The sequence below is a fragment of the Sorex fumeus genome, unplaced genomic scaffold (genome assembly GCF_029834395.1).
Source record: "Sorex fumeus unplaced genomic scaffold, SorFum_2.1 ptg000149l, whole genome shotgun sequence".
In the NCBI taxonomy this organism is placed as follows: Eukaryota; Metazoa; Chordata; class Mammalia; order Eulipotyphla; family Soricidae; genus Sorex; species Sorex fumeus.
In genome coordinates, this window is record NW_026606206.1 from 5,276,945 (window position 1) to 5,303,050 (window position 26,106).

Consider the following 26,106-nt stretch of genomic DNA (forward strand, 5'->3'; position numbering starts at 1 on the left):
GGGTCAGAAAGATAGTACAGTGGGTAGGGCGCTTGTCTTCCATGCAGTCAACCTGGGTTCAATCCCAGGCATCCTGCACGCATGGCCAGGAGTAATTCTTTTTTTTTTTTTTAAAGTTTTATTAGTGAAATGTAACCTACCGAATGTAACCTGCCCACACGGCAGAGTCTGGCAAACTCCCCGTGGCGTACCCAATATGCCAAATACCAGTAACAATGAAGGGTCTCATTCTCCTAACTCTGAAAGAGCCTTGAATATGGTACTTTTTAAAAAAAATCTCAGGGCTAGGACGAAGGAGACGTTACTGGGGCCTGCTCGAGGAAATCGAAGAATAACAGGATGGTCGTGATCGTGATTAGTGAGACACCATGAGGTACAGTTGTAGACTTACAAATTTTTGTGCTTGGGTTTCAATTATACAATGATCAAATACCCATCCCTCCACCAGTGCCCATTCTCCACCACCACCACCACGGATCCCAGTATCCCTCCCACCCCCCATCCCCCCATCCCACCCTGCCTCTGTGGCAGGGCACCAGGAGTAATTCTTGAGTGCATCGACACGAGGAACCCCTGAGCACAGCAGGGTGTGCCTTCATACCCAATCGCCCTGCTAATCCTAATACTGCCATTGCATTAAAAGCCACTCACAGTCTTTCTTGAGGTTCTGAGTGGGTCGTGAACCTTGGGGTGAGGGAGGGAGCTGGCATTTCTCAAAGACAGGAAGGAGAAAGGGCACTGCAGGCATTTCACTGCTTTTGCTTGTGCCATTCCGTCACATTTTTTCTCCGACAAAATTCTTCTTGTGTCCCTGGGTCTGCTAAAATACCAGTTCCAGGGACTGGAGAGAGAGTGCTGGGTCAAGGCATTTGACACTGGGCCCCTGAGGACTGCTAGGAGTGACTCCTGAGCACAGAGCAGGAATAGCCCCCAGGCACTGCTGGGGATGACCCATCCTTTTCCTACACCCTTAAAGATGCCCCTCCACCCCCTGCCGTGCCCTCCCTCCCAAACGCAAACCAGAACTACAGTAACAACAAATAAAATATCAGCTTGATCTAAAGTCATCCCTTGCTGTTCTGGCCACCTCTCCTAGCGGCTGCGTGAGAGTGAGAGTGAATCCTTCCATGTTTTCATGCCTGAGAGTTTTTCACCCCCCACTGTAAGTTCCCAGGGCGCATCCTGTCAGGTCCATTCCTTCTAGAGGAGAGCAAAGGCAGCAGGTAAGAGGTTTGTGCTCACGCCCAAGTCCCAAACCCCATGCGGTCCCCTGAGCCCCACCAAGAGTGATCCCTGAATGGAGACCCAGGAGTAAGACGTAAGCACTGATGGTTGCATCCCCAAACAACAACAACAATAGCAATGACAACAATAACAGATTTTTATGAAAAAGCCAAGGGCTGAGTCCACACTCCTTTCACACAGGTCAGGACTCAGGGTCCAGAGGAGTAATAGCATGGTTCGGCTGGGCGAGCGCCCCTGCCAATCCAGGTGGAGAGGCCCCCAGGCTGGCACTTCCTAGAGCAGGTCCCTCATGCCTCAAATCTGCACACCTAGAGCACAGCTGAAACTCCCCGGGGCTTTTTGAAGAAAAGGCTGAGTCACCTTTCATCCCAGTGAACCAGCGACTCCAGGAGTGGGGCAGGAGTTGGTTGGGAAGGGGTCGCATCACCACTTTCAGAAACTCCCCTGGCGAATCTAGGGAGGAGAACTGGAGCGCACGGTTGGCAACTCAAAACCAGGTTCTTCATTTTTGCCTCCTAGAAAACTTCCAGCCAAGGCCGGAGCGACAGTACAGCGGGCAGGGTGTTTGCCTTGCATGTGGCCAACCCAGGTTCAATCCCCGGCATCCCGCATGGTCCCCCCTGAGCACTGCCAGGAGTAATGCCTGAGTGCAGAGGCAGAAGTAAACTCTGAGCATTGCTGGGTGGGACCCAATAAGCTAAAAAAAAACAAAAACAAAAACAAAAAGCAACGCAACTTCAAGCCAAGTTGGGAGCAGTCAGTCCCTCCACAGTCAAGTACTTGTGGGATCCAGACAACAAATGCAACTCCACTCAGGGTCCGGGTCAGAAACTGAGAAAGAGGTGTGGGGGACCAGAGGGCACCTTTCCCCTCTGGAATTGCCTGTGATCCCTGGAAGCAAAGCCTCCGTGAGCCAGATCTTTGGATTTTTTTTTTTATTGCTCTGGGCCATACCTAGTAGTAGGGCACAGGGAACCCTGGGGGGTGTTGGGGACCAAACCTGGGGGTCCTTCATGCAAATCAGGAGCTCCACCCTTTGAGCCATCTCTAGGACCTGAGATTTTTGGAGAGAACTTTTGGAGGGAAGATGAAGAAGCAGGCATTTTTCTATATACAAAATAATCAATTTTTAAAGTTACAGTAGTTAATGAAAATGGAACGAACTGAAACAAAATAGGGGACTGATCCAATAGGACACATTTCCAGGTTGTTCCCTGACAGGGAGCAAAGCCTTCCCTGTTTCCACTTGGGTTCCAATTCCATTCATCCTTCAATCCTTCCCTTTCCCCATTACCAGGAGAATTTTTTTTTTTCAGCCCTTCCCATTCCCAATTTTTCTTGCCCATTTTACGTGGCAAGATTCCTTACTGGAGCTAGCCATAAGAAACTGGCAAACAAACCAACAAACAAACAAAAAAACCAACCTGCACACATTTTGAATCTCTTTCATGTTTAAATTGGGCTGTTTCCAGAGATCTCATCATCGATAAAACGAAGATGGTTGATAACACAGACAAAATGAAGAGGCTAGGGTCATTTTTCTCAGAGGCAGACTTCCCCCGCAGAAAACCTCACTCAATGTGTGACACACAGAGAAACACACTCAATGAGTGACACGCGTAGAAACCCTCATTCTCTGTGTCAAAGCAGGAGACGAAAATAAGAACCTTCGACTCTCTCTTGGACATTCTGCCCCACTTAGATTTCCTCGCCCTTTGCTACTTCACCAGTCTTCTCAGCCCTGAGACAGGGTGTGACAGGGGAGGTGACTGCAGAGAGAGAGAGAGAGGAGTGGGTGTGATCCCTTCCACAAACCCATCTCTTCTCTCTCCACCTCCAGCATAGCTGCAGGGGGCGGACAGGACCAGCCTGGATGGGAATTCAGAGGACAGGTCCAGCCAGGGCTTCCAGTTCTTTCTCATCCTGTCAAAGGTGTGCAGAGTTGGGTGGTGTTCCCAGAGTGCTTCTCTCCGTGCCCGGGCAAGAAAAATCGGTTCCACAGGCGAGTCCACAACCAACCTCTGGAGGGTGTGCCCCCAAGAGGTGGGGACGGTTCTAGCGAATGACAGGAGAGATGACGGGCCTGCTCTTAAGGACAAAAAGCCCAAATCCTCTGCCTTCACTCTAACTGAATTCGACGAAGTACATTTCCTCCAACACTTGTAAAGACTTAACGCTGGAGTCATAGTGAGTTTCTACACTCGAAGCTTTCCGTGGAGACTGGGGCGCTCCATGGTAATTACTTAAACAAAAGGCTATCTCAAGAGGTCCATGGAAACCTTAAAAGGAACAGAAAAACTAAAGGAATTGGGGCATGAAACTTCATAAGGTAGATAAAACCTGTTACAGGATTAGCACCACAGAGACTGCAGAGGCTGCCGATAGTCAGAGGCAAGGACAAGTATCCCACCCGAGAGAGCCGTGGGACTCTGGAGACGAGAGTAACATGGGAGGAAAGGAAGGCCGTTGGATTGGTCCTACGCCCACTCCAGAGGCCGCCCACTCTGGGGCTTATCTACAGTTTCAACCAACCCACCTAAACCTAGCAGGATAATAAACCTCGGGCAGAAGGAAGACTGGGTTCTTCCTCCTCCTCCTCTCTCTGGCCGGATTGCTGAGAACAGTGAGAGCAGCTAAGAAAGAGGCCGTGGGAATGTAAAGGGATTTTCTAAATGGCCTCAGCAAATCATCCTTCCCAGCCAACCACATACCCGATCACTCTTTCCCGATACCCAAAGCCAGATAATGCCCTACTTTAGGTCGATCTGGAACACACGGAGATAAAGAAGCACCACCACCCCCAGTGGGCTGTGAGCTCAGGGGGAAGAGAGCAAGGGAGGTCAGAGGTCAGAGTGTAGGCCACCTGTTCACTCAGGAAAAAAATATCCTGGGGAAAACTGCCAGTCCAATCCCACCAATTCTGCTGGGAAGGCAAGGGTGTGGTTGTTTCCCAAAAGTGCTCAGGAGTCCTAGGGCCACACCCAGTGCTGGGGAGATGCTTCGGTGCACGATCTGGCAATGTTTTGAAGCTCAAGTTCAGCAGTGCTGGGGCCCATCAGGCCCAAACCTGATAACACTGGGGGCCACGTAATATCAGGGATGGAATACAGGCCCCCAGTCATCACCTGGGCCCGCCAATCCTACCGGTCTTTGGCAGACACTAGTGCTGTTCTCTGCCCTGCATTATGCCTACCCAGAGTAAGTGTGCTGCAGAGCCTGGCTGAACACGGCACCTGTTGGCAAGACACTAAGTTCTAAGCAAGCCAGAATGAGCTTGCGAAGAGGAAGGTGGAGTGACACTTGTCTCCTAAGACCTCAAAGCTGACAGGTCAGTGAGACAGACCAGCAGGACTCTTAATGAGTAGCAAGTAAAAGGAGCAATCCCCATTTTGCATATGATTCAGAACTTTGCTCTAGGAATAACAGACGAGAAAGGAGTTAATTCCTCCTGGAAGTATGTGAGGACATTTGCTGGAGGTGGTAAGAGAGGACGCCGATTGGACGGACGAAAAGGGCTTATACTAAGAGAGACGTGAAAGACATCCAGGTAAAGACGTTACTCTCATCCCAGAAGTCTCATGGCCCTCTCGGGTGGGACACTTGTCCTTCCCTCTGACCACTGGCTGCCTTCGCTGTCTTTGTGGTACGTACTAATCCACTCAAAGGTTTTATCTACCTGATGAAGTTTCGCCCCAATTCCTCTCGTCTTCTGTTCCTTTCAAGGTTTCGATGCATCTCTTGAGATAAAGCCTTTTGTGTAAGTAATAACCATGGACCAGCCCAGGCTACACAATTTCCATGGGGCAAATTTGTGATTTGAATGCAATGAAGCCACAGTGAGGAGAAGAGTGTGGAATGGGACAGGGAAGAAGGGCAGCGGGGACAGTGCAGAGGTGTCCAGCTCTGTTGTTCTGTGTTTTTGGGGCACACCTGGTGGTGCTCAGGGCTTACTTCTGGCTCTGAGCTCAGGGACCACTCTGGTGGTACTTCTTGGGAGAACCATATGCAGTGCGGGAATTGAACCAGGATGGAGTGTGCACAAGGCAAACACCTTAACCCCTGTCCATTCACTCCAGCCCATAAATGCCAAATTCTTAAAAAAAAAAACACACCTCTTTGGACACAGTTCATCTCTTACCAGCTGGAACCCCTGGGGTCCATCAAGATTCTGCAGAATCGTGAGAAACAAAAATCAGAGAAATAAAAAATAGACCCTAATTTCAGTTCAGTTCAGAGTTAAGAGGTATCAGCTTAGCGCTGAAGCTGAACGATTTGGAGGGGCAGAAAAGGAACAAGATCGCATAAAATTCAATGACAATCTTGCCAGTGAACCACGGTAAAAGGAAGTGACAGAATAGTGAGAATAAAGCAAAGACCAGCTTTTACAGGACCTCAGGGCTGGTCCATTCTGCTAAGAGAAGAAACGCCTGTCCTCCTCTGCAGAGTCAGTTACAGGGAAGCCACAGCACAGGAACGATCTCATGAAAGTCAAGGACTTCCACTGAGTTTTCTCTCATTTCTTTCCCTTTACAGAGCCACCTGCTAATTCAAATTTACTGCTGTTGCTGCCAAAAAAGAGAATAGTCTATTGTTTCATTCTCTAAGTGTCACACGATAAAGAGTAATGGCCCAGAGCAAAATTCCCCAAATTCCCAAGCTACAAGTCTCCCTGCCCCCTTTACCTTTCTAGAAGATTTCTCTCTCTTGGGGTTTCTTCATTTTAAAAACCAGTGTCCTGTCCTGGTGGGAACTGCAGCGGCTGTGATCACATGAAGACACAGTGCCTCGATGCGTGTGAGGCACGAGAGGCAGGCAGCCAAGGCTCTGTGCAGCCGCCCGGGAACTCCTTATCGGACAGGCCGACAGGGAAGCAACCGCACAGCTTATCCGGGGAGGCGAATGCTTCTCCCCACTCTGTCCCCGAGGCAGGTCTGGGAGCTGCCGAGTGTGGTGCTTATGGGAAAGGCGGGTGGCACAGGGCTTTGGGGTTTTGCAATGATTTCCCCTATAAGCTGCACCGCTGTCGTGGTATGCCAGGCAAATTCTTTCCTCCTCCCTCAGCAGGCAGCCGACAGGCTCGCCAGGTCTCCACCCTGCCATGCTACAAAATCAGTGCATCATCCGGCTGATTCACCCCTGCAGGGCGGAGCCTGGGAGAGGGGACTGACTCGAGCCAGCCAGGCGGCAGGTACTTCTGCCTCCTTACTGAGGTCATGGGAAGACAAATCAACCATTGTACTCCTGGTTGGACTGAGGGGGGAACTCGCCAAATGAGCTGCCCTCAGAAAAAAAAAAAAAAAAAGGAACATTTCCATGGGGCACTGTGATCTGAATGCAACACCCTCGCCCATCAGCCTGAACTGCAGGTGGAGAGAAAATACATCAGCTGCAGCTTCGTGGGCGGATGGACTTGGACGAGGCAGACTCCCAAGAGCGGAGGAAGAGTGGGCTTTTGTTGGTTTTAGCTAAAAGAAAGTAAGAGTTTGACGCACAGGACTCTCAAGACAGGAAGTCACTGGATTGAGGCACTCTCGGGGCTAGTCCAGCTGTCTCCCTCTTTTTCTATTTTCGTTCTGAGAACACGCTCCTCTCTTCCTTTCCGGGAAACTGGTAAATGTGTTTGCTGTGTGGAAACACTGAAAAAGGCCACGGGAACAGTGGATGTGAGGGAAAAGGCCCTCCCCAAAGTGGGCAGGGCTGGGGAAAGTTTGTCCTGACAAGCTGAATCAATGTTTTTCCAAAAGGATTTGTAAAGTGATGGGATTTATCAACTAAGCCAAATATTGTGAGACAAAAATGTCACACGGTCGGCGCTTGATTTTAACAGAGACATGGCCAAACTACGAATGATTGCTTCAGATGTGTCTAATGAGATCAAACTCACGTGGAAAGAGCATCAATACATTTGGTATTTTTGACTATTAATAGCAAGATGCTTCCATAAACTGTTACTCTAGTAACCACCTCTTTTCAACAAAAGGTCACGGGACAAATCATAAACAGGCCACAACCCTGGATCAAACTAGGAGGAAGGTCCCTGATGACTAAACCCTTGCTTGTCCCAAACTAGATGGAACAAAAGTCCAAAAATTTAACTTTAGGATATGAGCCTGAATCAGATTCCCATTTCTCTTCGTGTCCACAGTTCTGTTTTTCCATCTGTTGGTGAGAGGTCTTCTAAATTTTTTAATAAAGTTCTTTAATTTGAATTTGGGGCTAAAACTTGCTCCATGAACTTCTATTCAGTTATTATAAAATAAAATCCTCGAAATAACTGATAGTTAATTTTAGGTCATCCAATCACTTGTCCATATAAGAACTGCCACCTGAGGTTGTGAATGCCACATAAACAAAAAGACGACATATTTCAAAACTTCTTATTTTCAGGCTCTATAATGAATTGCAACCTGAAAGCAGAACCAGGCTGAGCTTCTGAAAGGTGAGTCTATTTTTCCGAAAGCCTCGCGGGATGAGTAAATCAGTTAGAACGCCATCCCCAAATATCCAACATAGCAGCCAAGAGAGGAAAAAGAGTCATCAACTTTTTTCCCCCCTTAAAAATTTCACAAGCATTTGAAGGAAGTTTCTGAGATCTGACTTTCTAGCTGGTTCTTCTCTCGGATCTCTATTAAGAGAAGTCTGTTGCATGCAGTTTCACATATCCTGCCAAGGAAGAGCTAAGAATTTCTTACTTCTGAACTTGAGAACGACGTTCCCATTTTTCAAGCCAGATCAAATAAGCAGCCCTTGATAGAAAAGGAACCCAAAGCAGAGAGATGCAGTTACTCACGTCCCTCTAAGTCTGTAAAACATTCCTCAGAAACTGCACAGGAGAGGAACTGGTTATCTGGGACACAGAAAGAAGGCCAATCATGGAAGCCCAACTAAAGAGCTATTTACCTGGCTAGTTCACTCATGTCCTCCAAGGGTCGGGGGAAGGGCTAGGGACACATCTCATGGCAGAGTACACAAATTATTTGTGTGAAGCTGGGATTTAATCCCCCTGTATTCAACATCACCACGAAACTAAACCAGAGGGAAAGTGCACAAACAGGTATAAATTCCAGCAAAACAGGCAGTTCTCTGGTGAGTAGGACACAGATTATCCAAACTCCTCACTATGCAGTCTCAGGATGAGAGCAACGGACGGTGTTCTTTGCCTTGCAAATCTCCCTCGTGGGACTTTATTTTATACGTTTATTTTTTCTTTCTGATTGGCATCCTCAGTGCATTGTGCAGAAATGTCCAATCAAAAGATATCTCTGCTCAGCACCAGAACTAGCAGGCTAATCTCCTGTCTGAGCTCCCATGAGTAACCAACTCGGACTCCTCAAGTTTTGGAACAAGCAAACTTGGGGAGCTGGCAACGGTTTAAAACCAAGTCTGAATATTTTGAAAGCAGCAAATCTCTCTTCAAAACTTCTCCAGTGGCAGGATGAATTCTGTGATTCTGCAGAATCAGACAGCAAGACTGCAAACCCCTTCAGCCCTTTACACGGAGGTAGTCTTGGAATCTTAACAGTTATGAAATTATCTTGTCAAACACTATGTCTTCCTTCCTTCCTTCCTTCCTTCCTTCCTTCCTTCCTTCCTTCCTTCCTTCCTTCCTTCTTTCTTTCTTTCTTTCTTTCTTTCTTTCTTTCTTGTGAATCGCCATGGGGTAGTTACACACTTATGAACTTTTGTGTTTGCATTACAGTCATATACTGACTGTTTACCTATCCCTCCACCAGTGCCCATTCTCCCCCACCAACGTTCCCAGCATCCCTCCCACCATCCCCATCCTACCCCCCCCCACCTCAGTGGCAGGGCATTCCCTTTTATCCTCTCTCCTTTTCAAACACTATGTCTTAAGAAAATTACTGAATACCTAAACTTCAGTGAAATTAGTTTTCAATAAATGGGTACATTTAGAGCTGAAATACATAACCTAGGGGCTGGAGAGATGGGACAGTGGGTAGGGTGGCTTGCCTTGCACACAGCCGGCCCAGGTTCGATCCTTGGGATAGTATCTGGTCCCCCAAGCCCATGAGGAGTGTTTTCCTGAATGCAGAGCCAGGAGTGTCCCCTGAACACTGCCGGGTGTGGCCCCAAAACAAAAGAAAACAGAAAAGAAAAATGCAAAATCTAATGGAATCCAATCATTAAATAATGAATCTGTATGAGGAGATAAAATTTTTTTAAAAAAGGCACATAGAAGGTATTTGTTGATTTGGTTCTATGAAATAATTCACACCAAGAAAACAATCCTGTATCAATAGACCCATGATAAGTGAGGAATTTCATTCTTAGTCATTCCGCTTTTAGGTGTATGTCATTTTCTGAAATGCATGTTTACCTCTGATCTGTTTGATCAGAACTCTGCACATCCCACCTTTGTAATTTTTAATATAAACAGAAAGCCATGAACAAAAGAAATGGCCTCTCCCTATTCAACTTCTGGCTTAGCTATTAACCGTGAGTGCCAAGCTGTGTTTTGTCATCTTGAAGTAGGGAAAGGGTGTTCCGAGAGAGGAAACCAACAAGAAACTCCCTTTTTGGCTTTTATCTAGGTTTTCATGTTGGGCAAAACCAAAACTGCCGCTTTGCCACCTCAGCTCTTTATTCTATCATTAGCATACCACCGAAGGGAGCAGACAAAGCACAAATGAGAATACTCATCATCTAGGGGCCTAAAGGATAGGGGAGTGGTTAGGGTGCTCTCCTTGAATGCAACGGACTTGGTTCGATCCCCAGCGTCCCATATGGTCCTCTAAGCCAGCCAGGTTGACTCCTGAGCACAGAGCCAGGAGTGAGCCCCGAGCACGAAAGAGTGTTGGCATAACAATTCAAAAAAGTTAAAATAAAAAAAGGATATTCATACAGATCTGTCTTCAGATTGATTTGGGACATCTTGGAAACTCATGGAAGGCACCTATAAATTAAAGCAGCCTCAGTTTTAATCAGTTTCCCTTCTGTCTTTCGAGAAATACTGACTCACCACCGCCTCGAAGACTCACCACCGCGGACACACCTCCTCCTCCTGAGCCATGAGTCTTTTCAGTGGCGGCCTCGGAAAACACCAGTTTGGTCCCAACTAGACCAGTCCTAGCAAATGGATCTTGACCAGTCCGAGCAAATGGATCTTGTAGTTGACAAGCAGCACGCAATTCCTGCTGTCAAGCTCATCACAGTGGGCTCAGAGTTCTGTTTGAAAACGCTTCTGCCCAGAAAAAATATTTACCCAAGAGACCGGGCTGCCTTGTACGGCAGAGCTCACTATCTGCTCTGCCAGGCGTCTCGGGTCTGTCCGAGTGACCAGGTTTTTATCAGTGGCCTTTGGACCTCACTTAAGATCCACATGGAGACAAAAACCTGGACTCAAATAACTGGCAGGGTGGTGAGATTCAGGACTCACAACAGTTACCCCCAGCCAGGAAAACAGTCATAGGCCTTTGACCTAATTAATGTGTGCATGTGCTGTGCAATGCTGTGCGTGTGTGTGTGTGTCTGTGTGGGTCTGTGTGTGTGTGAGAGAGAGAGAGAGAGAAAGAGACAGAGAGAGAGAAGAGAGAGTGAAAGAGAGAGAGATTATCCCACCAAAACAATCAATGGTCAGAGAAAAATGGTCAGCAGATCACAAAAAGAAAAGGAATCAGGAGAAAAGTAACTAAGAGGGAAAAGAATAAGGAAACTGACAACCAGATGAAGATAAATGGAGGAGGAGGAAAGTTCTATTCTCTCCAGCATTATCTGCAATGGAGAGAGGGTGGGAGGACTCCAAATGGCCAAGGGAAGAAAACTCATTCAACTGCTAGGAATGGAATATGACAGTCACTAGAAATACTCAGATGGAAATTGTTCTCTCACAAGAGCTGGAAAAATATACAGGCACTCTCTCAGGAATGTGTGCTCCTGTGTCTGACAGCCATGAATTGGGAGTGCTACAAATAATACTTCCTGTGGAATTTTCAGGAATTCTTCCCTTTTTTCTCCTTATCAAATATTACAAAAGCTCTTCTACTCATTGAGCTTGGCCACCAAATTTTTTTTTTTGGTCCCCACTTTTTTATTAAAATAGTTTGTTCCTAAAGAGTTATCCATATACATATGGTATGGGATGAAGATAAGAATTTATTTAAAATATGTATGTGTATATACTTATATATAAACATTTACTGTTACTGTAAAGGGTTTCCCCCTTTTTCTGATCATAATTATACTGGTTATATAATTTAATTATTTTTACAATTGTTTAGCCATATTCCTAGAGAAAATTAGTTCATTTAAATTTTTTCATGTAATGTAATGAATAACTTAATTGATAGCTAAGTATTTTTCTACTTTGCCATTATTTCCTTCAAATAAATTATTTTTTCCAAATGCATGTACCTTTATTCTATATATATATTTTTTCCCTTTTATTTTATTTTTTTTTACAGTTGTAGATTTACAATTTTTTGTGCTTTGGTTTCAATTATACAATGATCAGATACCCATCCCTCTACCAGTGCCCATTTTCCACCACCATGGATAATATCCCTCCCACCCCCATCCCCCCATCCCCCCGTCTCTGTGGCAGGGCAATCCCCTGTGTTCTCTCTCTCCTTTTGGGTGTTGTGGTCTGCAAAAGAGGCATTGAGTGGCAAACATGTTCAGTCCATAGTCTACTTTCGACATGCATCTCCCCTCCTGGGAGGATCCTCCAAACATCCTTTATTTGGTTGGCCACCAAATTTTTAATGCAGTTCGGCAGACAACTTAAAGAAGAAAACCTTGTACTCTGAGGAAAAGTGAAAGGGGACCAAGCGGGAGAAAGGAAAACTCTAATGAACGAGCAAGGGGAGTATTAGCACGAGCCAAGAAGGTGGCACGGCAAGTCACCCCACCATGCTCATCTGTTTTTTCTTTAACTGTCAGAAGTGGGAGGGCAGTAACAGCTCCTGCCACTCTGCTGGCCCTGAGCTAGTCACCAGAGCGGGTGTTTGCTAGATCAGGAACTCAAGAGGGCAGGGCAAGGATGGAGATTTTTCACAGACACCTGAGCAGCACTTTGCATTTTTTAAAAGTGTTTTCTTTAACACATCTTGTTTTATTTTTCTCTTGTCACAATCCTGCAAAGAAGGCAGGACGGGTATTATTATCTTCATCTGACAAATAACCCACTTGTTATTTGGCTTCTAAAGAGATTCTAAGCTCTAATTAAAGTTTCACAACGTTAATTAGTGTTTAGAGAGGTATCAATCAGCACATCCAGTTTACAATGTGATTCAGAAACTTGGAAAAAAGGGAGACAGTCCCCGAGCCTAAATGCCACAGAAATATAGCAATTTTCCTACCCAACGCCCAGCCCCAACCCCATTTGCTCCCGACTTAGTCCCGAGGGAAGAGAACAGGCATGAGTAATTTACAATGCCCACATCTCATTTAATTAACAAACGGCTCTAGTTACTCTTAGTAATAATGTAATCGATGTTCTAAATTAATCAAAATAAAACTGGGTCATGAAGGAGGACCAGGTGAAAAATACGCGACACTCTGACGGATGACAGGCAAGGACGGGGTGGGCGGGAGGGACAGATGCAGTCAGAGATGGGTCCATAGGGAGGCTGGCAGGGTTATAAAGCACAACAGAGGATTCCTAATTACCCGTGCCGTGCAGAGAGATAACACACACTTTTAAGTCCTAGTCTGTTTTCTATTTTATCTTCGATGTCCCCTTCCCCTAGAAGAGACCATCCTTTGGGGCAGGGAGTTTTGCTGTTTTGTCCCCTGCTGTGTCCCCTAGCACAATGCCTGACACATAGTAAGTATCAATTATACTTGTCATGATCTAGAAAAGTCTGTATCTTAAGCAAGGCAGTGTGTGTCCAGGTGCTTGTTGTAGAACTTTGCATATTGTGTAGGCCTGAGGTGCCCAAGCACACCATTAACTAACTTTCTTTTCTTTTTTTAAAAATTTTTATTAGTGAAACACCATGAGGTACAGTTGTAGATTTATAAATTTTTGTGCTTGGGTTTCAATTATACAATCATCAAATACGCATCCCTCCACCAGTGCCCATTTCCCACCACTACAGATCCCAGTATCCCTCCCACCCCCCATCTCCCCTATCCCACCCCACCTTTGTGGCAGGGCATTCCCTTTCGTTCTCTCTCTCTCTCCTTTTGGGTTCTGTGATTTGCAAGAGAGGCATTGACTGGCAATCATGTTTGGTCTATAGTCTACTTTCAGCATGCTTCTCCCATCCTGGGAGGATCCTCCCAACACCCTTTACTTGATGCTCCCTTCTCTGTCTGAGCTGCCTTTTCCCCTAACATGTGTGGCTGGCCTCCAAGCCATGGAGTAAACCTCCTGGTACTTATCTCGGCTATTCTTGGGTGAACTAACTTTATTTTCAAATCAGAACATTTTACTGCATCTAACTGAAGGACTCAAGGGTGAAGTCAGAGTTACGAGGGCCTGTGAATTGTGCCTTATCCAGGGTAAATTCTAAACAGGGTCCTGGATATGGAGTAATCAGTCCTTGGATATACATGTATATATATATATATATATTTTCCAGCCAAGGGCCCAGTCTGGCTGTTTTTATCTGAGTTACTCCTCTTATGCCCTGGTCTATTACTAATTCCATTTAAAGGGTTTCTCTGGCCAGTTCTCTGACTCCACCTTCACCAAGGTTTTCCCTTCAGGTTGTATGGATTGCAAAGCCATGATTTTTCAGGGTGAGGACTGGTGAAAGCCCTTTTGGACAAAATACATATAAGGGAAGCATCACCTTTAAAAGATCATTTCTTTTTATACTTTATCTTTGGAATATCAAAACAAAACATACAATAAAATATTTATTTGTGTGGTGGTGATACCAGTGATTTTGCTTAAGTATTCTATATAACTCTATAGTTCAGTATTTTTCTATAATAAAAATCATAAATGCACATATACACTTATCCAACCTATATAGAGAGAGATCGGTATGCATGTACACAAACATATATATGCACACACATATATTTTTGTTCTCTGTATAATATCTATATAATTAATTATGAATGACTAAGTCTCTAATCAGATTTGCTCACAGGCTTCCTGAGACATTGGTGACTAGAGTAAGCAAAAATTCTTCCCTAGCTTGGTCTAGACTCTTGTCAACAGTAACAATTCACTTCACTCTAGAACATCCTTCAGTCTAACGCTCTCCCAACTGAGCTGGGGCTGGAGCGATAGCACAGCAGTAGGGCGTTTGCCTTGCACGCAGCCAACATGGCCGACCCAAGTTCGATTCCTCCGCCCCTCTCGGAGAGCCCGGCAAGCTACCGAGAGTATCTCGCCCACACGACAGAGCCTGGCAAGCTCCCCGTGATGTATTCCATATGCCAGACACAGTGACAACAAAGTCTCCAATGGAGACGTTACTGGGCCCGCTCGAGCAAATCGACGATCAACGGGAGGGCCTTTACTTTACTTTTACTTACTAGAACATCCTGGAAGCCATAAATCTGAAGACTTTGCTTTCAAAAGTAGGGCTCAGATCTGATCGGCAGGACAACAAAGAAAAGGAAAGGCTACAGCAAGAGTAGAGTCTTCAGGAGCAAGTGAAAAATGGTCAAGTTGAAAAGAAATGAGGAGAAAAACAGTGGGTTGATGGATAAGCCCTTGGAGATGAGAAGTGGGGCTTCAGGAAACCCACCATGACACTCACAAAAATCTCGCCCGCAACCTCTTCCCTCACTATACATTCACTAGAGAATGAGTAATAATACTGACTTGGCCTCCACCACTTGGGTAAGACTGAATGTCTCTGTGCATTAAGTAGGGATGACAGTGGCAGTGAGAGCCTACTGCCATGGGATTACTGTAAGGATTATGCATGATAATATGGGCAGAACATCATCGTAGGCATCATGGCACAGTGTTTATCCAATGTTGGAAGCTGTCGTTCACAGTTAACTATTGACAGCAGTCCCTGTGCAGAATCTATAAAAACCTTGAGGATTCGGGCAGTGGAGAATACGAGCAAGATCAATTACCCCAGAATAAACACTTGAGTTTATTTGCGCTGGGTTTTTGGGAAAGCCGGGGCATTTTTGCCCTGAAGTGATCCTCTCAGCTGGGTTTGCTGGAGTAGAAAAATCACATCCATGGGCTGGGAGTGCCCACTTCAGAGGGCTCCTCCTGTTGTTGTCTTTCAAAGTACCTTAGAACTTATAAGAGGTACTTGTAAGTGTAATTCCGTTGCTTTCACTGATTCTAATGCTGGGGGTGGACATTCGTATTGATCTCTTACACGGGAGTAAGAAGACCCTCTCTCATGGTTAGGGCTGACGCTGGGAATCTGACTCCAATTTCATGTCATCTCCCTGAGACAGTGCTCGGGGCCAGCACAGCTTGAGAAGACTGGCGTTTTGCAAAAAAAATGCCTTGCTCTGAAATTTGACTGCCACCCCAGAGAGGAATGAGCATGTGACAAGTTTTAGGTAGGCTGTGTTGTTAATACCATCACTCGGGAGATTTTTCTTCTGCATTTGTTGTCCAGATTTCTCCCAAATCTTACAAAAAGCATTTTGGAATATACATAAAAATTATGCAGGTTTCTAATATAACTAAGTAAGAATAAGAATAGCAGCTTTCATATTTACAATGGGGCTCGTTGTAGAATCTCCTCTCTAGAAGGTCACTTTGAGAGAATATACCTCACTTCGCCTTTCTTCCTGTTTAGAAACATTGAACAAAGCTTACTGGCAGTAGACACTAGCAACTAGCTTTAAGCAACCAAACTGCTTTCCCCTCTCATTGTTCAACGCCCCAGAAAGAAGTGCATGCAGAGTACACATTATCCTTGCATCAGCATTCAGGATTTTACATTTATCTCTCAACACTTCAATAGAATTGACCTAGGTAATAATTTACCTAACTGATTTCTGCACAGACTCTAAAGATAAAAGCATAGTGTCCAATAGATTAAAAAAAAAAAACAACAAACAACACACACACAGACACACACAAATCTCCAAAAAGATACAAAACCCACTTCAATGGAAAACTAGAAACTGCTTTGAAAAACCTAGTCATCTAGTCTTGCTATATTTATCCATTATGAAAAGAGAAATCAGAAATTAGTTTGAGCAAAGACACACACACTCTCTCTCTCTCTCTCTCTCTCTCTCTCTCTCTCTCTCTCTCACACACACACACACACACACACACACACACACATTCCAGAGCATGGAGTTACCTGGGGCACAGCCGTTAAGCTCTGTGCTGTGAGCCATGCTGGCGTGAATCCAAGGACGGATGCAGAAGGGAATGAGTAGTCATGCAGATTTTATGCATCAAGTTCCCAAACGCATCCAACCTGAAACAATAAGGAGAGTCCTGTCAAAATGGATGACGGCAAAGCTGGTAGAGCACTTCAACTTGAACTTCAACTTCTGTCCACAAAGATGATGGCTAACAGAGAAAGCAAAAAGGAAAGGGAGTAACAGTGGTGGCTTCGCCGGCCCCAGGAATTCAGGATGAAAAGCAAGCTGCCCAGGAGAGGGGCACTGATCGAGGGGCTCACTCCCACAGAATACCTCCTGGGATACAAAACTTGACTTTTCAGGGAGGTTGTTTTCAAATGGCCCCAAACCAAAACAACCACCATCACCGCTGTTTTTTTTTTTTTTGAGATAAATAATGCTCTTTAATTATTAGGAATCTGACAGTTTACACTTGTTTAGCTTTTCTAAAAAACTTAATTTCCATGTTGAAAGTCAACTTAAGGGGGCTGGAGCGATAGCACAGCGGGTAGGGCGTTTGCCTTGCACGCAGCCAACATGACCGACACAGGTTCGATTCCCAGCGCCCCATATGGTCCCCCGAGCACCGCCAGGAGCAATTCCTGAGTGCATGAGCCAGGAGTAACCCCTGAGCATCGCCGGGTGTGACCCAAAAACAAAAAAAAAAAGAAAGTCAACTTAAAGTTAAAGGAGGGTTGAGATACCTTAAGAATTCACTTTATTTTATTTATTTTTATTTTTTTATTTTTATTAGTGAGACATCATGAGGTACAGTTGTAGACTTACAATTTTTTATGCTTGGGTTTCGATTATACAATGATCAAATACCCATCCCTCCACCAGTGCCCATTTCCCACCACCACGGGTCCCAGTATCCCTCCCACCCCCCATCCCCCCCATCCCCCCCTGCCTTTGTGGCAGGGCATTCCCTTTTGTTCTCTCTCTCTTATTGGGCATCACTGCTATTTTTTTGCCTTTATTTTCTGGGTGTCTCTGTGTGTGGAGGTGTTGAGTATATGATGCTCAGGAGGCCAGGGTCCTTTCTGGTGATTCTTGGCCATCTAGCTGCTGGCTCATACAAGGGTCCAAGGATGCTATACTGCCTGGGCCCTGTGGTGCTGCAGGGAGTGCCCAGAGATCCCCTGGTGATGTTGGGGGAGTCCAGGACACTCAGCACATTCAGCGCAGCTCAGAGGCCTCCAGGTCTGCAGGCAGTGATGCTTGGAGCACTAAGTGATGTGGAAATTGAATGCTGATTGGCTACTTGACCACTGGCCCCTGATTTTTGCTTTTACCATGGTTACCACCAGCATTACTCTCCTAGGAGCAAGGGCCTGACAGCTTTGGTGCTCAGGCCAAGTGATGCATGGGCCGGGGTTGGCGGGGAGGGGGTCAGAGGGATGTACCCTATGATACTTGGAAGACCATGTGGTGCTGGGCGTGAAAGTCAAGGCCTCACACATGCTATTACTTGAGCTATTTCCCTGGTCCCCACATTTAATTTTAAAAAAATTCCCTGGTCCTCTGTTGTCGTTTCTGCGATGACTGGAGTCGGTAGACTTGATTATGGTCCTGGGCACCCCAAATAACAAGGATCCCCGATGGGCACAGAGGGTAATGGAGGGTTAAATTTGTGGTCTCACTCTCCTCATGCTTATAAGGCAGGGGTTTTACCTCCGAGCTATCCCCCGGGCCCCGAAATGTTCACATCTTCAAAAGAGTAATTTCATGCAAATTATCCTAGGCATCTCTCAAATCTTCCACTCAAACCATCTTCTAAAACACAGAGCATTCTTGGTAGCGCCCCTCCTTAAACAGAATCTTCTATGGCTTAAATCCAGTGTTGGATAAACTTTAGGTCTGACATCCAGTTTTTGTAGCATTCGGGTTGGGGGTTGTGTTGGGCGACATATGGGGGAAAGAAAATAAAAAGGAGGAGCTGGAATGATATAGCACAGCGGGTAGGGTGTTTGCCTTGCACGCTACCAAACCGGGTTCAATTCCCAGCATCCCATATGGCCCCCCCACCCCCCAAGCATTGTCAGGAGTAATTCCTGAGTGCAGAGCCAGGAATAACCCCTGAGACACACACACACACACACACACACACACACACACACACACACACACACACGGAAGGACGAGGACATGGTTAATGTCTTTGACCACACAGAGTGAGAATTCCTTACTGTTCAGCTAGTGAAAACTTTCCTCACTGTCTGAGACGGCTTGTGCCACAGGCCAGTTCAAAGCTGGTTACTGTGAAAAGAACTCGGTGCCAACTTGAAAGGACTGACTTCTCACGGCTGCTTCTGACAGGCCTGCTCCTGATCACCCCCGGCTCAGCCCACCCTCACAGCACTGCTTCTCAACCTTCCCCTTGAACAACCTTCCACCCACTCCCAGCTGGTCCCCAGTTTCTGGCTGGCGGCACACCAGGATGACAGGCCGGCTCTAATCTTGCTGTGTGGCAATCACCTGACGTTTTGCTGGAAATGCTGATTGAAGTCCACGGCATTGAACTTGGAGAGCAGTAACGTTGGTGTGCGGTCAGAACCCACTGAATCCCAAGGCATTCTCTTGAAGGGAGCATTATCTTTAGGAATAGGAATGTCTAGAAATATTGAACAAATGTTGCTTTGTTTAAAGAGAGAGAGAGAGAGAGAGAGAGAGAGAGAGAGAGAGAGAGAGAGAAATGACAAGAGTGCTAGGAACTTGGAGGACTGAAAGGGAAGCCAGGAGATGCAGCGGTGAAGGCAAGAAGCCCAGCTTTGGGATTATTCCACTAATTATACTTTTCAAAGCCACAGAAGACCAGAACTTAGGGGAAAGACTTGTTTACTGGCCTCTGCCTAGCACGATGTGTTTGTACTCTTGCTTCATAAGGGCTCGGAAATACCAACATTTCAACTCGTGAGGGCAAACAGAAGGCAAGAAGAAACAAGTAAGAAGTGTCCTAGAGAATGAAGAATGTGTCGAGGTATTTGGATGAGCGCTTCATTAACGCCGGTCAGGGTTCTCTCCTGGTACTGAACCTCTCGGCTCGTAAAAAGGTCTTTGTCTCCTTCCGAATCGGGCTCCTTTTTAACCACCAGACTGGATAGCAGAATATAAATCAGGAGGAAGCTCAGAATGAGGATCGCCCGACATGCCACTGATGAAATAACGAGACCTGAGGATCACCGGGCGGGGATCCTGGCAGCAAACTGTGTAAAGACAACAGTGTTATATATTAGCATTGATCTCCCCAGTTATTGTTCATGCCTGTCAGGTGGCCTTCAATTGCCAAGGCTCTGTCTTCTTAATCATATGCAGATTCTAGGGCGGTATATTGAATAAACGCAAGAGGGTTTAGCCACGATCCATTTTCTGTGATCGATCAATAAACTGCTTTTTCTCCTTCAGAGAAGACTGCAGACCAGCTAGTCTCAGGTGCGACAATGGGTGCTTAGTTCTGCTAGCTAAGAGAAGCATTTCCTTGAGAGGCTTCAAACACAGAGAAAATAAAGAACTTTTGTCTTGCCTACTTGCAGAGGCTGATCTGCTATGCAGATCACTGTAGTTGATTACTCCTCCCCAAAATACCTTACATTAGCTTAAATATGAAGCAAGTATTTTTTAAAAAACCCAGCTCACTAGATGTTTTGAATAAATCAGTAAATTGAAATGAAAATAAGATGAAATTGAGATTTGATATATACTCTTGGCTTGTACTGCCAACTAATCCTCTCTCTACTTTACAGCTAGAACACTGAGGCACAGGAAAGTCCAGAACATGCTGACATCATACACAGCTGATAAGTGACAGCTCCATTTAGAACAGTTTCCCAAACTTATTTGTCCGACTCTCCTTTTTCCAGAAAAACAATCACTCAGGGCACCCTGGAAATACATCTCCTTGAATCAAATGAAGGAAAAGCACCCTTGATAGCAATCCCTTCACCGCCCACCACCCCAGACATTTCAGTCTGGGTAACAGTGGAGAGGATGAACTGGTTGAATTGCTTCTGTGACCGAGAATGAGGACATCATGGCTTTTATACCTACGACCATGTAGGCTAAATCAGCGGGATCCCTTTTAAGGCACTCCTGTACAAAGACGCTTGGCTCAAATTCCTTTTATTTTTAAAACGATGCTTCAGAATTTTATGTAATACTTTCTTTTTTCTTTTCGGGTCACACCCAGCGATGCACAGGAGTTACTCCTGGTTCATGCACTCAGGAATGACTCTTGGCGGTGCTCGGGGGACCATATGGGATGCTGGGAATCGAACCTAGGTTGGCTGTGTGCAAGGCAAACGCCCTACCCGCTGTGCTATTGCTCCAGCCCAATACTTTTTTATTTTTTTTAAAGATAAGCTCTGTTGTCATTACTGTTGGTGTAGTGGGGACCACACCCAGTGGTGCTGTGTTGTGGAGAGCATGCGGTTCTGGGGATCTAACCTCACACCTGCAAGGCATCACTGAATCATAGATCTGTCGCACTAGCACTGTTCTCGCCCGGCGCCCTGCTCCACACACTTCATCTAAGCACTGTGGTTTACGAAGTTGTACATGATGATTTGTTGCAGGCATTGAGTATTCCACCACCACTGTCACCTTCCTTCCATGATTGTCTCCATTTTCTCAACCACCCCTCAAGCCTGCCCTCGTAACAAGCCCACGATGATTTACTTTACATTGCTTCTAACACTATTTTATTTTATTTAGTTATTTTATCTAGTTATTTTTATTTTACTTGTTTGATAAATATTTTTTTTTCTTTTTTCTTTTTTTTTTTATTAGTGAAACACCATGAGGTACAGTTGTAGACTTACAGATTTTTGTGCTTGGGTTTCAGGTACACAATGATTGAGTACCCATCCCTCCACCAGTGCCCATTTCCCACCACCACAGATCCCAGTATCCCTCCCACCCCCCATCCCCACCATCCCACCCTGCCTTTGTGGCAGGGCATTCCCTTTTGTTCTCTCTCTCCTTTTGGGTGTTGTGGTCTGCAAAAGAGGCATTGAGGCTTCTAACACTATTCTTAAAGCAACCATATCTCCAACTTCATTCCTGCGTTTTCTATGTCTAGGAACTTGAGGAGGTACAGAGATAAAACAGGAAATATTGCGGTAGTACTTAACTCTCACACTCTCCTATGGACTATCTGTCATACGAGTCGGTTGGATATTAACCTTTCCCCTTGGTCATCAGTGTGATTGTTACTTGAATTACTTGACTCTTCCCCAAAATTAAGTACTTTTACAACCGAAAAAAAAAACCACAAAAAACTTTCCAAGGCAAAGGACAGGTAGATGCCTCTTAGTGGAATTGCAGCAGTTTTAATAATGCATAGAATTAGGGCATTATTAGATTGAGACTCTGATTGTTCAAACTAATTATGAACGTGGAAATAACCATCTAAGTGCACAAATTCTAGAGTCTCTTTTAGAATACATCATAGTATTTCCCATTCATTTATACCGAGATTAAGGACGAGACATAGAAAATAATTGTACCTGAAATCAGGAAAAGACACACGCGCAGAAAACAATCATTTGTCATCTCATAATACCAACACAGCCATTGTTATCACCTAAAATGATTTCTTTACTAGGTGATAATGAGAAGGTTTTAATAATTTATCGTAACATTATTGTGGGCATGTGGGGTGTGTCTGGGCTGTAACTGGCAGTGCTCAGGGTTTGCTCCTGGCTCTGTGCTCAGAGATCACTCCTGGGAGGATCCAGGAACCATATGGGGTGTTGGGGATCGAACCTTGGTTGGCTGCATGCAAGACAAGTGCCCTAGCCTCGGTACTACCATTCAGACTCTACTTTGTTTCTATCTGAAAGACATAAAGAGTCTAAAACTCTCTTCCATACCCCTAAGTCCAGACATTGGAAGAGGAGACAAAGGAGGAGACATTAGAATAATAGCTCGTACACAGTTCAAATCCAATCTATAGGAAGGGGATCTTTTTGTGACAAAAAATGATGGGAAGACAAAAACAAAAACACACCAAAATACAATAACCCCCTAAACGTATCTATTAGAGACCACTTTGCTATTTGTCTTAAAAGACGATTAAGTGTTTTTCAGGCTAAGAAAGACGAAAAGACATCCAAGGCAGAGGGAACAGAATATGCCAAGGCGATAGATGAGAAAGTGCACGGTGGATGCACTAGGGGTCAGGAGCACATGCTCCACTTTTTCTACAGACAGTGCTACAGTGGCTTCATGGGTCAGTGCTAAGGTCCAGCGATGTCGCACTGTCCTCCCGTTGTTCATCGATTTGCTCGAGCGGGCACCAGCAATGTCTCCATTGTAAGTCTTGTGTTACTGTTCTTGGCATATTGAATACGCCATGGTAGCTCGAGCAAATGGTAGCTTGCCAGGCTCTGCCGTGTGGGTGGGACACTCTCAGTAGTTTGCCAGGTTCTCCGAGAGGGGTGGAAGAATCAAACCTGGGTCGGCTGCATGCAAGGCAAACGCCCTACGTAGGGCTGTGCTATCTCCAGCCCAGAAATGTTATAAGAAGTAAAATCATGGATTGTTTAAATGGATTACTAGCTGAGGAAAGGAGAAAGCAACACACCCTGGATGGAATCCCACCCTTGAGCTGATCTCCTAGTAATTTGGAGTGCTGAACCCTCCAGATTAGATTTTTGTCCTCAAGATAAGATTTTTGTCCTTGAGTTAATCTCCTTGAACTTCCCCTGAGGGAGTGGCTTTACCTGCCTTTATTGTTATGATAATGTTCAACCCCACCTATGTGTACCCCCACCCTTCAAGATTTCATTATAACTATGCTGTCAAGGGTAAGAGAGGGTCTAGACTAGGACTATGACTAGGATTGATGAGGACTAGGAAGATAAGGACTTGAAGTCGAGGATGGAACTAGGATGACTGGGACTGGGACTACAACCAAAACTACGACTATGATTTGTGATGTAAGGGGAGAGGTTGGACTACTCTGGGGAGGAGAGAGAAATAAACTGACTATCAACCAGCCTGGGGCCCTGTTTCTTCGTTCCCTCAGTCCTTCGTCTTCCTGTTGCCATGGGCCAGGGGAATGGTTCTCGGCCACTGAATGCTCAAGTTCTGTTGCCTGCCCCCCCCCAACCCCCAAGTTTTCTTTTCAAATTCACAGATGGGGGTGGGGTAAGATTAGATAATGTAGATCACTTAGCATTATTCCACAAATTTTTTTTTGCTTTTTGGGTCACACCCAGCATTGGACAGGGGTCACTCCTGGTTCATCCACTCAGGAATTACTCCTGGCGGTGCTCGGGGGACCATATGGGATGCTGGGAACCGAACCTGGGTCGTCCGCATGCATGGCAAACGCCCTACCCGCTGTGCTATCCCTCCAGCCCCAGGGCAATGAAATTTTTGATGTTTCTTCATTCTTTATTCTTTCTATTCTTCAAACCCCAGTATTTCTATATTGCTCTTTAAAGTTCAGTAATATTTTTTCCCCCCTCATTCTGACGCTGAGCTCATCTGATGACATTCACATTTCATTAACTGTCTTTCACAACTCATGAGTTTCATGAAGCCAGGTTAGGAAAATGTCACTGGATGGCCCTTAGGCCCCATGAGCACTTTTTGGGAGCAGCCCCATGCCACCCACGCCCCCAAACCCATCAAAGTACATAGCAAGGCTCAGAGATGGCCTCCCCTGTCTGTTCCTATGAGGGCTCTGTCTTACATGAAGTGACCTTCTTGTAAGATGGGTGACATGAAAGGACTGGTGCTAAGGAAAAATCAAAAGAAATTAGAGCCCGCAGAAAGCAAGTTATAGGACACCCCTCCCCTTGAATATCTTTAATGGAAAATGAAAATCTACTTTCTTAAATAAGTCAATCTTTCAAACAGACACCCAGAAAACTGTCTAATCTGTCATAAGCCATCTATGCCTGCCCATATATTTTTGTCAAGAATTTAATTAAAAGTAGTTTAATTTAAAAAATGTTTGGCTTCATAATAATTCTAGCCACCACTCATTTTCTCCCAGTGCACTCTAATACAGGTTTCTAACACAACAACGGGCAGGGCAATACTAAAAAGCAGCTCTTATTTGGGAACCAAATTACCTAATTACGACCTCATCATATCTGACCTCTTTAAATATAGCAGATCATTTGCTTGGTAGACCTGGAGGGAAATTTCAATTATCAGTCAAGATCTAAATTATAATCTTACCTGGACCTTGGTTTTAATTAATAACGTAGGGAAAAATTCTCATCTTGTTCCTTAGATCTTCTTTTTTTTTTTTTGGCCGGGGGAGGGGGCACTTCTGGTAATGCGCAGGGGCTACTCTTGGCTTTGCCCTCAGGAATTACTCCTGGCGATGCCCAGGCCCCCATATGGGATTCTGAGAATTGGACCAGGGTTGGCTGCATGCAAGACAAGCCACGTTACCCACTGTTCTATTTCTCCGGCACTGAGACTATTTTTTGCTATGTTTATTCGAACATTTATATTTGCAACCGTACTTTTGGGGAAACATTTATTTAAGAGTTTAGGGGTAGGACTCACAAGCACACCTCGAAATGCAGACAATAGGGAGTAACTTGGAAGAAGCAAGAGAAATACTACCTTCATTCCTCCAATTAACAAATGCCTGTGAGGTACCAGGCACTATTTTTAGCCCTGAAGATGCATCCATGAACAAAGACAATCCCTCCACCCATACCCCAATCTAAGACAAAATCTGTGCTTTGGGTCCAATTCCATATTGGACCAAATGTATTATCTTCCTGTATTATCTGAAATAGAGCCTCTACATCAGAATCGGTTCCTTGGAGCACAGTGAGGACATTGCCATGTCCAGCTGTTCCACAGGCCTGCCTGGCCATCCCCATCCACTCCACATCGGGAACTATAGCAGGATCTTGTCCGAGACATGGAACTGGTTAAAAACTGAGTGGGCGCTGCTCAAGGCTTCCAGCAAGCTGCCTGGCTCTGCTCCAGGTGTGCTACTGGGACCCATGCAGTTTCCGGAACTTTAAAAGACAACTGACAAAAGCTCTTTCCAGGAAATTCTCTGTGCTGAGAGTTCTTCAGAGCTAACAAGCTAAGCCGAGAGCCAACTTTTCACTTACTAAGGAGGGCTGAAAAGCTGTCTAGGGGCAGAAGATGAAAATCAGAATTACTAACAAGTTCTCTTTAAGTTTACCAGGTTCACGGTTCTTGTGTTCAAAGGAAGTCACTTTTATGATTCAGAGGAGGTACAATGAAATGGTATTTACTGATTTTCTCTGGTTCATCTCTAATAGCTTTAGGGGAAAAAAGATCACAGCAGAAATGGAAGCCTTAATTCTATAAATATGTCCATTTTAATTAAAATCTTATACTCACCGAGCAAGAATTTTATTAGCAATAGTACACATATTAAAATAGCAATGCTTTGTGTGTGTGTGTGTTTTTTTCTTTTCTGGTTTTGGTTTGTGGGAAACACCCAGCAAGGCAAGGCAGAAGTACCTTACCTGCCGGACTATTTCTCTGGCCCTAAAATAGCCCTGGTTTTATCCATTCAAATATTACAGAGCCAAGATGAAACAGTCACAGGGGTAAGAGAATTCATTTAGTGTCATTTGACTCTTGCTC

The 26,106-nt window shown here is 45.2% G+C and overlaps 1 protein-coding gene across 3 annotated transcripts in view; it reads right to left on the minus strand.

The window, feature by feature from the left end:
* The window catches only part of KANK1 (KN motif and ankyrin repeat domains 1), a 251,644-nt gene that overhangs the window by 59,153 nt on the left and 166,385 nt on the right, over positions 1 to 26,106 (minus strand). For 2 of the 3 annotated variants that reach the window (XM_056106909.1, XM_056106908.1), the window contains exon 4: positions 16,461 to 16,580. In XM_056106909.1, the coding sequence (XP_055962884.1) occupies positions 16,461 to 16,497 (37 nt within the window). In that variant the 5' untranslated portion in view covers positions 16,498 to 16,580. Of the gene's footprint in view, positions 1 to 10,225; positions 10,341 to 16,460; positions 16,581 to 26,106 lie in introns of those variants that run through there. The other variant, XM_056106910.1, reaches the window with a different exon arrangement.